The 10,865-nt window shown below is 34.7% G+C and overlaps 1 protein-coding gene across 3 annotated transcripts; it reads right to left on the bottom strand.

The window, feature by feature from the left end:
• Nucleotides 1-218: 218 nt before the first annotated feature.
• LOC102608315 (alpha-aminoadipic semialdehyde synthase) lies at nt 219-9,449 on the bottom strand. Of its 3 annotated transcripts, XM_006474489.4 has the most exons (25): nt 9,246-9,449; nt 8,617-8,884; nt 8,451-8,537; nt 8,242-8,371; nt 7,874-8,047; nt 7,639-7,721; nt 6,940-7,050; nt 6,560-6,635; nt 6,143-6,314; nt 5,767-5,863; nt 5,469-5,635; nt 5,161-5,218; nt 4,857-4,997; nt 4,338-4,682; nt 4,043-4,123; nt 3,609-3,674; nt 3,403-3,520; nt 2,882-3,011; nt 2,329-2,408; nt 1,882-2,040; nt 1,364-1,601; nt 1,096-1,204; nt 663-824; nt 504-573; nt 219-417 (listed from the first exon to the last, which is right to left on the bottom strand). In XM_006474489.4, exons 2-25 carry the CDS (start codon nt 8,869-8,871, stop codon nt 365-367), a joined length of 3,162 nt encoding a protein of 1,053 aa, XP_006474552.1. In that variant the 5' UTR covers nt 8,872-8,884; nt 9,246-9,449; the 3' UTR covers nt 219-364. The 3 variants fall into 3 exon arrangements, with proteins under 3 accessions (XP_006474552.1, XP_006474553.1, XP_024952972.1); XM_006474490.4 differs by lacking the exons at nt 6,560-6,635; nt 7,639-7,721; nt 7,874-8,047; ... (2 more) ...; nt 8,617-8,884; nt 9,246-9,449 and having other exon boundaries at nt 6,940-7,056; XM_025097204.2 differs by lacking the exons at nt 6,143-6,314; nt 6,560-6,635; nt 6,940-7,050; ... (4 more) ...; nt 8,617-8,884; nt 9,246-9,449 and having other exon boundaries at nt 5,469-5,577; nt 5,767-5,856.
• Between the last annotated feature and the right edge of the window lie 1,416 nt (nt 9,450-10,865).

The raw sequence follows: 10,865 nt of genomic DNA, 5'->3' as shown, positions 1-10,865 counted from the left end.
TCCCACTTCTCAGGTTCCCACTCCAATCAAAAAAGTAAACACTACCTAAGTTATTATAAATTTATCTGTCCTTGGGCACACTTTCTTTAATGGTGTGTGTGATTCATGTATATTACCAGAACGATGGATACGATTGAACAAGAAAGGTGTAGATCTCGCATAAATGGAAGTTGTAAAATAATTGCAGAGCATTCCAATAAAGCATAGCACCGGCTGGCTTGAAAAAAATCACTAAAATTTTATTTGGGTGAACCTGGAGTTGCAATTACATTGTCACTATCTTATTCTGGTTTTGAATTCTCAAGCTTGATGCCTGAATCTGTACAGGAAAAAGAATTCAGGGAGATACTAAATAGTTTTAGGGTCACCCACTCTTTTCCACCAACTTGATACCATAGGCTTGCAACATATCCAATGCTGCAAGAACAGGCAAAAGAAAAAGTTAGTTGTAATATGTATGAATCTATTACAAAATGAAAAAAAAAAAAATGGATGGCAATTACCTGGCACATATACTTCAGGTTCGATAGGTCTCAGGACGCCTCTTGTTTTGATCTTGTTTACGAGTAAGAGCTGCAACAATTGAAAACACAAATAAACAGTTTGATTTATGTATTTTCCCTGTTCATAAAAAGAGAGGTCAGAGATGCTGCAACCAATACCATGGCTGCTATGCCTGCAGGAATACCAACTGTTAGAGCCATTGCACTAATCATTTTCCCATTCTTCATCTTCCCAAATTCCAATAAAGTGGCCCTATTGTTCTCTGACGGTTGCCCATCTGGGAATTCTACTTCCACTTCATGATGTAAAAGCACCATATCCTGACCATATTCATGCAAGTAGCAAGAATTAATATTTTTGGAGTACATAATATACATATGAATGGGTATGCTTCATTGAGATAATTCTTTGCAGATGCAAACGCCAAACTACTGCTTCAGTGAATGTGCTTGTCACTCAGATCATTCTTTCACTAACATTGAGAAACAAAGAATGGTAATTTTTTATCATGCAGAAACTGAAAAAAGGAAGGAAAAAAAATTCAGGTGCCTTTTATTTATTTACTTAGTTCCATTTATTGATGAGATATACCTCCTCAGTGCTCGAGTAGGCTAGCTTTTCTTCCATAAGGAGACAGGTAACAGAAAACGGACTCTCACAGGAAGCAGGAATTTCTGTCTGCTCATGAAGCCCCAAAAATCTAATAGACATAAAAGAAACATTTCAAGCAACCGGAAGACAGAGAAGAAAAAGAAACACATTGAGTAAATCCTATTAGATGACATTAGAGATAACATAAGGTCAGTGCAATAACTTATAGAAGATAAACAACATTGATCCAGTGATACTGATAACTCACATTATAGTTTTGGCTGCCTTTGATGCTGTTTCTCTTTCTTTGCAATGTCCAAGTGAGAGAATCCTTTCAGTTATCTCCTTTTCTCCTAATGGAGCTTCACCCATTTTCTGACTGTCCATTTTGAGAATTTCACATAGGAACATTCTGAATGTGGGCCCGGATCCTTGTTTAAGAACTGGATGAGCCTCAGCACTGAAGAAACCAATCCTTCCAAGTGTTCCCATAATTTCACCAAACCCTGTACGAACCATTAGAGGATTAGCGCTGACAACATAAAACCAAATTGATATTCAAGATCATTTTATCCGGATTCTGGGATTTATCAGCAATCCTTAATTCAGTTTCAGCCATTAGTTAACATTTATTTTTCAATTTGGATGGCATAGATCAACATCTTAATGATATCTCATCTCACAAAATTAAACTAACAAATCAAGTTATTGTATTTTTGTCTTAAGAACATATAAAATAATACTAAGAAGAAGAAGAAGAAGCAGAAGTCAAAATTCAAGCCATGCCTTCATAGCGGAGGGTCCCACGAAATATTGTCGATGCTTCTTTTCCTATTCCATATATATCGCCATACACTAAAGAGTTACGATTAGGAAGACACTCCAATGCAAAAGCAGGAAGATCAGCTATCCGGAATTTCTCAGCTGAATCATAGAGACTATCCCCTGCAATTTTGCCAATGAAGTACAATAGTGACAAAATAGCAAAACGATAAAACCTTCCGAGACAGAAAAATGATAGTGTTTTAAATTATACACAAAACTGCTCATGGTGAGGACATAGAACTCTTAAACCAAAGGTAAAATACCACTGATATTTATCTGTCAATTTATGGAGAGCTTTACTCTTATAAACTATCGTCAATGCATGCGAAACATTCATATATTGGAATGTACAAATATGATATTTACAGATCTGTAAATATATTACTCTACGGATTTTTGACAACTTACCATCAACCTGTATGGTTTTTCCATTAAACAAATAGATGGCAGGGTTTCGTCCGGCTCGAATTGCTCCTGCAGGACTCCAACTGAATAAATGATAACATGTCAGCAACTACCATAATTCTCCATGAGACTAAAAAGTAGGTATGACAATCAGAACGATTAGTGGTAATGCCAAAAAATATCAATCAAATAAATGCAGATTACGTTAACAGAAAGAGAATATGAACCATCAGTATTTAAGTTCTCAAGGAGACCAAGATCTCGAAAATGTGTTAATCTCTCTCTAAAGACTAGGAAATGGGGTTAAGGATAACAAAGATTCCAAAATTCAGATGAAGAAAGAGCGAAACGACCTACCGATGAAAAAGTGTAAACTCCAGATACTCTCACCAAACAGAGCACAACAAAATAAACTTCAGGCATTCAATATCCAGTAATCAGTATCAAGAAGTCAGAAACAGAAACCAATATTATCAACATTTGTGCTTGAAAGAAAATCTTTGTAAATAGTATGTATGTTTTAACTTTGAAGCTCTGAGTACTTCCAAAATATTACCTGAATTTATACGCTAATGGGTTATTTGCAGCCGCTGGTGATGGGAGTCCTCCACAGTAAGAAGTGAAAGACTTTATTTTACCCTTTCGAACATGTGCATGGTTGATCATCTTCATTGCCATCATATGATCTGAAGCATTACATTGAAAAAAATAAATACATAACTAAAGAACTTGGAAGTTAGACAACATGGAAGGTACCCCCAGACATTGAAAATATACTTTGTGCAGTGAGTTGTATATTCGCTTATGTACTCAACCAAGTTTCAGGTGTAATATTTGTTGATTTGCCACTTTGACACTTGGCCGAAAGGCTTGAGTTGACAGGGTAAATGTAACAACAGTATTCAAGCTCTATAGGCCTCAACATGCAAGACCAATTCTAAGTTTATCAACAGGTTTGTCACACAAATCAATTGATCAACCCAAATAAAGACAAAAGACAGAAACAGAGGCAATAGCAAATACAACTGCAAGCACACGAGAATATTCAAACACAGTATGGATTAGGATGTAATATACCTATTCCAGGGTCCAAGCCCATCTCCCCAAGAATTGTGATACCAGCACCCTTGGCCTTCTCATCTAGCTTGGACATGGAATCATCAATGTAGCTAGCAGTAACGAGATGCTTCTTAAGCTGAAAATATGGACAATTAGGTCCCTAGCTAGATGGGGAAAAAAAATTAAAAGCACAAAGTAATTGATTTATCCTTTTATTTAAATACCTCAATGCATGCATTTGCAACCATCACATGGCAACTAGCAGGAAGTAAACTTATAACAATTTCAACCTGCACATGGCCAAAACTCAGTAGTGAATAACTCATCAAGGTTTAGTCATCTGTAAAACCATTCCAAAAGGCAAAATCTTATTTTGATATGTAAAGAGTTAAAAGGTAAAAAAATGTGTAGGATTTCAAACCATTTTTTCACTATTAACAGCTTCATGAACAAATATCAGTACATTTCAGTTATTTAATGAATACTGTTGACATACTGTCAGGCCGTGTCAGATGCCAATTCCAATTTCATTGGTCTTACTGAAAATATTGATACACTCTTAAGGATTATTAGAAAATGGTTTGAAGCACGGCTACTGGTGATTGCAGATACATCTACCAAATAGCTGCTTAAAATTGTAACATGGAAAATACTTTACCTGCGAAATGCACTTGCAAAGACTCTTATGATCCGAAACATCAAGCTGTACTGCTTCTGCGTTTGGAATACCTTCAATGACCTAAACCAGATTTATTAATACAAGTACAGATCTTGTCCATCTATGCATGAACTCAGTATTCATTTATGTGCAACTCTTTTATATATCCTTTTGCACATATGCAGATTCTGATTTTAAGAGATAAGAAAGTTAAATAAAAATTCACAAATAGAAAACATGTAAAACTTTTACGCTCTCATCAATGAAGCAAAGTGAGGGTTTTCCTCAAGTATACCTCCTCTGCATCCTTTAGGTAGAGAGATGCAACAAGAACTCGAATATCATTCTGCCATTCAAAATCAGTTTCCATGCATGTTTTCTGCATTTGGTGGGAAGGGCTTCCAAATGATGCTAAAAGCTCAGCAGCTGGTCGACATACCCGGCCTGCACCAATAATCAGAACAGAACTTGTTCCTTTTGTGCCAGGTCCCTTCTGAGTGGCAGTCTCCTGGACCTTACCAATCCTCAGGGAAATCCTATTTATTCCACTAATTTGGTCTCTATTGTTCTCACTTGCATTAGCTAGAGAAGTTAAAGAATCAATAATTTGATCAAGAACTGCACTATCATCCGCTCCAACCTGCCAAAACAGTAAGATGGGAATTCAACCTACAAATATCAATAAGCCTACAAACATATTGCTCTAAGACAAAACCAATTTAAAAATGAAAGATCACATAAGAGTCAGAGAGGATTCATGAGACTAATACGAACATGGCTATAAAATTTATTCATCGAAACTAGATTCACTCACTTCGAGTTCCGAAAACGACAAAGCTTCAGTACTCTGACCTACTTGGCATTTCACCAAGTGAAAGGAGCCACCTGCAGCTTCAATAATATCCAAGGCCTCATTTATCAGAAATTGGTCAAATAAGTGACCACTCAGAGATACCTGTCAATTATAATTCTAGTCAGGAAATTAAACAAGAAACCACAATTGACTAAAACTGACACAATGAACATTTCTAATAACACTCAGATTATACTAATTTGTATTGCAAACTTATGTTTTGTATGAAGACAACTAAAACCAAAAGTAAAATCGGTAAATCTACCAATAGATTGTGCTTCTTCTTGTTTGAGTGGCCCTTTGCAAGATTATCTGATACATCTCTGCAATCAATAGTAGTTCACGCTTTAATAAAGAGTAGACACAACTTCAGGCGTATCTTCTTGCAGAAATGAATATTAGAGTGTAATTATGCCCTAGGATTTCTAAACCAAAAAAAAAAAACCATAAAACTAAATCTGGTAACTCAGGGTTCAAAGAATTGATTGTAACTGATTTGCGAAACTTACTGAAAGAAAAACAGAAAGGACAATGAAAAAGGCAAAGACAGGACAGACGGCACCAGAAGCTTACTCAGAATCAGATTTCCTCATACGTGGAATATATTCATATAAGGTTGTAAGTGCTCCCCCATGGGCAATGCAAGCTCTTCTTAGGTGTGAAGGCAACTCAGTGAAGTCTACTGTTGAAGATAAACTACCAATAAATTCCAATAGTATGTCTCCAAAATGTTGGGAAGCCTTCATACAATTAAATGGAATGTTAAACAAGACTACAAAACTTATTAGGGATATCCTAACGTCATGCTATCACAGAGACAGATAACCATAATATGTTTTACAAAAGAAACATGTGGACAAGAATACCATACTTCTTTTGCAAACTCTGTTGGAAGAGTATCAACAGCTTGACACACCAAACCGTTACCCTCCAAATCATCATGGTATGAATCGCTCAAAGGGTCATATCTGAAATATAATGATTAATCAGAACTAAGAGTAAATAGTTTCTAGTTGGAGACACTATTGACGATGCAAAATTATAGGGACAAGGAAAATGAGTAATGCAAACTATTCTTTTTGGTTTCAGGATGCTTGTAAAAGTGAATTTTATGCTTTCTAATATACTTGCAAAGCTAAAGACTCCGCACTACTAACTATTACGAATGTAACAAATTAACATAAATTGAAAATAAAAACATATTTTCTGTTCAAATTTGAATAAACAGTATTTGTCGAGAAAGTTGCCTGAAGAAAGATGAGTCAATGGATGTGGTTCGATTGACAAACTCCAATGATCCTCCTATGTCACAAGTTATATCAGAAATTCCAACAAGTGGGCATCCTTTTCTCACTAAATCTTGAAGCTGCTGAGTACTCAACAAACGAGGAAATCTTTGCTCCCAATACATGCAATTGACTGCAAATGAGTAAAAATTAGAAGTGACCCATAAAAAAAAAAAAGCAAAAAATGCATATTCAATAAAAATATATCATTCATATGAGTGCTATACCAGCTACAGCAAAGGTGGATATGCTGAACAATATCTATATCTTCCATAATGAAATAGTCCAAACGACATTTAACCAACTAAAACAGCCAAATAACAAAATCAAAAGCACAAGGTTTGCTGGAACTATAGATCCAGGAAGAAGAGCATGTACCAATAACAGATGCATATGGAGCTATCTTTTTATGGAAAACGGGGTTGTAGTGCTCTGGATGTGCATAATAGTCCGCCTAAGAAAAAACCAAAAGAAAATAAAACAATAAATTATTTAGAGTTGAAATTTAGTACCTATAAGTCAAAATCATGCCTCTCAACATGGTTTGTTCCACAAAAATATTCAAAAAACAGCCAATTCTGAGTACATAAAATTTCACATAGGAGTTTTCCTTCACAGAACTTTTATTAACTAATCATCATACAAAAAGAAAGTGTATAATAGTTTGAGTAGGCATATAAATTAACAACTGAAGGCTTGCATGCTGAATATAAAGAAGAATAAAAGAAAAGGAGTTCCCAATACAGAGGTTTACTAACTTTGTCAAATCCTTTTGTTGGATCCTTATGTTCAACCATGTCTTCAGATGTCACAACACAGCCATATACTTGGAAGATTCTCTTTGATGCCCCTCCATGTTGATCCTTAGCCTAGAAAGGAAATAAGTTAAAAAGAATAAAAAGAAAAAATGGGAAAAATAAACGGTGACTATCCAGAAGTCAAATAATTACAAAATATTGGATGTGAATGGCATGTATTCAAACACCAAGAATTCTTGCCACACAAGCAGTGCAGTAGCCTAGGAGGCACTTAGTAATGAGTCCCACCCAAGGCTTCCAAATGAACATCACCTAGCAGGAAAAAATCTTCTTTTTCTGCTCTTATTACTTCAGTCATCACATTCAGCTTCAGTATCATTTTTGTAAGCAGCTTGTCATATTTTCCACATAAGCTTAAACAAAAATGCCTAAAAGTCTTTGGAAATATTGATCAGGTAGTTTATTGTGCTAAGAGGATTCCTTAATGTTGCACATAAGCAGTTAGTACGGAACCTGCCCTCTCATTAACTCTGTTCTTAAGGAAATAAGGATAGCATGCAAGATGCTTACTCATAGGATAAACAGAAAAAAAACGATTATTTCCATAAATTCTCAATCTTGATACATCCTCATGACACTTAAGCCCTGAATGACATAAATAATTATAAAGGAAAACTAATTTTTCAAGGTAACAGATACCTTTCCAAATAGTTCTGGAAGTCTACTTGGCTCAACAAAAGTGTGAGGAAGAAGCTTAAATATTTCTTGTGCACCAAGGGAAACTGCAGGAGAACGAGTCATCAGTAAGTGCTCATATTAGAATAACACTGCAAATCTGCAATACATCCACAACAGTCACATTTGTTGAATGTTCAATCAAAACACTCAGGTTAATGGGGAAAAATGAAAAGAACAGACTACAGTGTTACACTACCATTCCCAGAACCAGTGAATATAAAGACAAGAGGACAGATTCCTGATGGCAATCCCAAAGTTGATATCTCTTCACCCACGGAAATTACTGCAGCCTTAGCAGCAGCCAAAGAAGAATACATATACGATGCACCCAGTGAGAGGAAAGGCGTTGAATATCCAAGACTTAAATACCCTGAGTATTAAAAGAAAATAAGAAAATCAACTAGAGAGAAAGTTATTGCCAAGTACATTCTAACACTTCAAAATAACTTTGGACTATTTCAAGCTTTGTAATTGAATGCATAGATTATCAAAATAATAAAAAAAAATGTAAGAAATTCCACTCGAGCTTAAGAGAAAAAAAAGAATAAAGGTAATGGAGCATACGTTGTCCTAATCCGTGTAAGAAGTCAATCATTCCAGCTCTACCAGCAAATTTACCAAAAGCAAGTAGCCTTCTCCCATTGTCCCCAACAATAAGCTCATAGTCATACAGAGAGACCCTCTCTGCTAAAATCTATGCACCACATAGAAAATAAGATAAGGCGACATTATCAATAAATAGCCGTTCATAAAGATGTGAACAGAGAATGTACCTTATCCAACAAAGGCATGTTTTCTCTCTGAGCTTTGTGGGTATGTGAAAAAAATGCATAAGCTTTATCAGGTAGTATCATCTCCAACTGCATCGAATCCAAACAATCATGTCAAAAATACTGAGCCTGTTAACCACAGATAGCAAACTTCAGAGAATGTTAGCACCTTTGGTTGTTTAATACCCAAAACAAGACCGCATTCAGACAAATCTTCCGAAATTTGACATCCAACGTCCTCATATAGCACATCATGATGGATGCGCTTTGTTGATGGCTGCACAACTATGCGAGCCACTCCAGATTTATCCCGGCCACTATGCAGAAGCCGAGCACAGTGTGACGGAGTTAAAGGGGCCCTTCTTTCCCACTTATTCACAGACTCGGAGAGGATTCCAACAACTCCATTCCCCAGCATGGGCATTGTGTACCTTCACCTGTTGTGATTGTTAAATTTTCATTATTACAAATAACAGTCCAATCAGTATCAATATCTTTCACATATCAATCAACAATTCAACATTGCCTTTCAGTGAATTTAAAAAAGAAAAAAAGAAAATTCAGAGCTGGAAATTTGTTGTATTAACAATAAATGAAAGTTACAAACAAATGATCCAAAATTGTATGATTCCTAACAATCGAAACACTCATACATAATTCATCCAATAGTACTTCATCAAGTATCAGAAAACTTTTGAAAAATCTACTCTAAACAGAAGTTTAAACCATCAAAGAACAGACAAAATGATAAAAAAAAGAATAAAATAATTGTACGAGTATAGTTTTGTACAAACGTACAGGCTTTGGTGGGTATATATGTGCTGGTAATTCGAGGAATAAACGACGATTCTTGCATGCAACTTCGTATTATCGTGTAATAAACTAAACTGAAAAGCCTCTACCACTCTAAAACCAAATGTTCAGTTTCTGTTCTTGTAGAAGGTGATCAACGCATGAATGCCAAGTGAAACAAAATGGTCACGTGCGTGTTGAATGTGTATGTGTCATCTGCAGATGCGGGGTTTCATGAATTATTTTGCACTCATTGACAAGATAATGACGCCAAGTAACGGGAAAAGTGGATCCCGCCACTTGCTACGTTAGCAACAACTCAGTGCATATTTATCCAGTTACATTTGACCACGTATCTTCTTCCATTTCAAGAATTTTGTAAAATCGAATTGAGTGTATCAACAACTAACTTAACTTGGTATTATTGATTTGGAAAGGCTATCTTGCTCTTTTTGTCCTTCTAGTCACCGCCCAATCACATAACTTATCACTTCCCACCAAAAAGTTTTAAGCTATCACGTTTCTTCTCGTATCACTGTGCCTCCAATTATGGAACTTTCACCGTAAGTCAGGTTAAGGTTTGCTAAATATATCATCTCCTTGTCCCATGGTTCAGTAAAATTTCAAGAAATTTGCAAATATTTTAAGTTGTTACTTCCCAAAAAAAAAATTTGCAAAATGTTTAAAAAAAAAAACACACAAATAATGCAAAATATTTTTAAAAAAAACATAAAGTCAAAGTGACGTGTTACATTTATCCCACGGAACTTTCTAACATTTGTGTGTACCTTTCACGTATTTTCTTTTTTGATGTTTTCAAGATACTGTTTGTTTTTTGTTTGCCTATTTTGACCCTAGTTGATGTATTCTTGACAAAAATATATTATAGTTTAGGGAACGCCTAAGTTACAATCAATGTACCTTACGTTCTTTGTCTTTTTCTTTTTGGCAAATATCATATGAGCCCTCCTAATTCTTTTTATTTTCAATTTTTACAGCTGTGGATGTATTTGTCTTCTTCCATCCCTCCTATCGATTTTTTTATTTTCTCTAAAGTTTTATTTATTTCTTTAAACATTATTAAATGATTATCAAATTCATACAAATCTATAAATTCAGAATAAACTTCTGGTCCTAAATTTATTAATCCTAGTCTTGAATTGTAGGTTTATTGCATGTAATTTAATTATATAATTAAATTAAAGAGAAATTATATAAAAAATATACATGACAGACTTCAAAATTAACATGCAATAGCTTTCAGAATTACCGTTAAAATCATTCCTAAGAATTAATTCTGATTATTCTTCCATCCCTCCTATCGATTTTTTTATTTTCTCTAAAGTTTTATTTATTTCTTTAAACATTATTAAATGATTATCAAATTCATACAAATCTATAAATTCAGAATAAACTTCTGGTCCTAAATTTATTAATCCTAGTCTTGAATTGTAGGTTTATTGCATGTAATTTAATTATATAATTAAATTAAAGAGAAATTATATAAAAAATATACATGACAGACTTCAAAATTAACATGCAATAGCTTTCAGAATTACCGTTAAAATCATTCCTAAGAATTAATTCTGATTATTCTTCCATCCCTCCTATCGATTTTTTTATTTT

This window comes from Citrus sinensis, chromosome 9, assembly GCF_022201045.2.
Source record: "Citrus sinensis cultivar Valencia sweet orange chromosome 9, DVS_A1.0, whole genome shotgun sequence".
Lineage (NCBI taxonomy): Eukaryota > Viridiplantae > Streptophyta > Magnoliopsida > Sapindales > Rutaceae > Citrus > Citrus sinensis.
Note: the sequence above shows the minus strand (reverse complement) of the source record. Positions and strands in the feature narration are given on the sequence as shown.

What these genes read in the sequence shown, in the direction of transcription:
- LOC102608315 (XM_006474489.4), bottom strand. Translation starts at nt 8,871, where the DNA reads ATGCCCATGCTGGGGAATGGAGTTGTTGGAATCCTCTCCGAGTCTGTG. An exon ending in TTCCAGAACTATTTGGAAAG is followed by an intron (nt 7,051 to 7,638) that starts GTATCTGTTACC and finishes TTTCCTTTCTAG; the next exon opens with GCTAAGGATCAACATGGAGG. An exon ending in ATTGACTCATCTTTCTTCAG is followed by an intron (nt 5,864 to 6,142) that starts GCAACTTTCTCG and finishes ATTATATTTCAG; the next exon opens with ATATGACCCTTTGAGCGATT.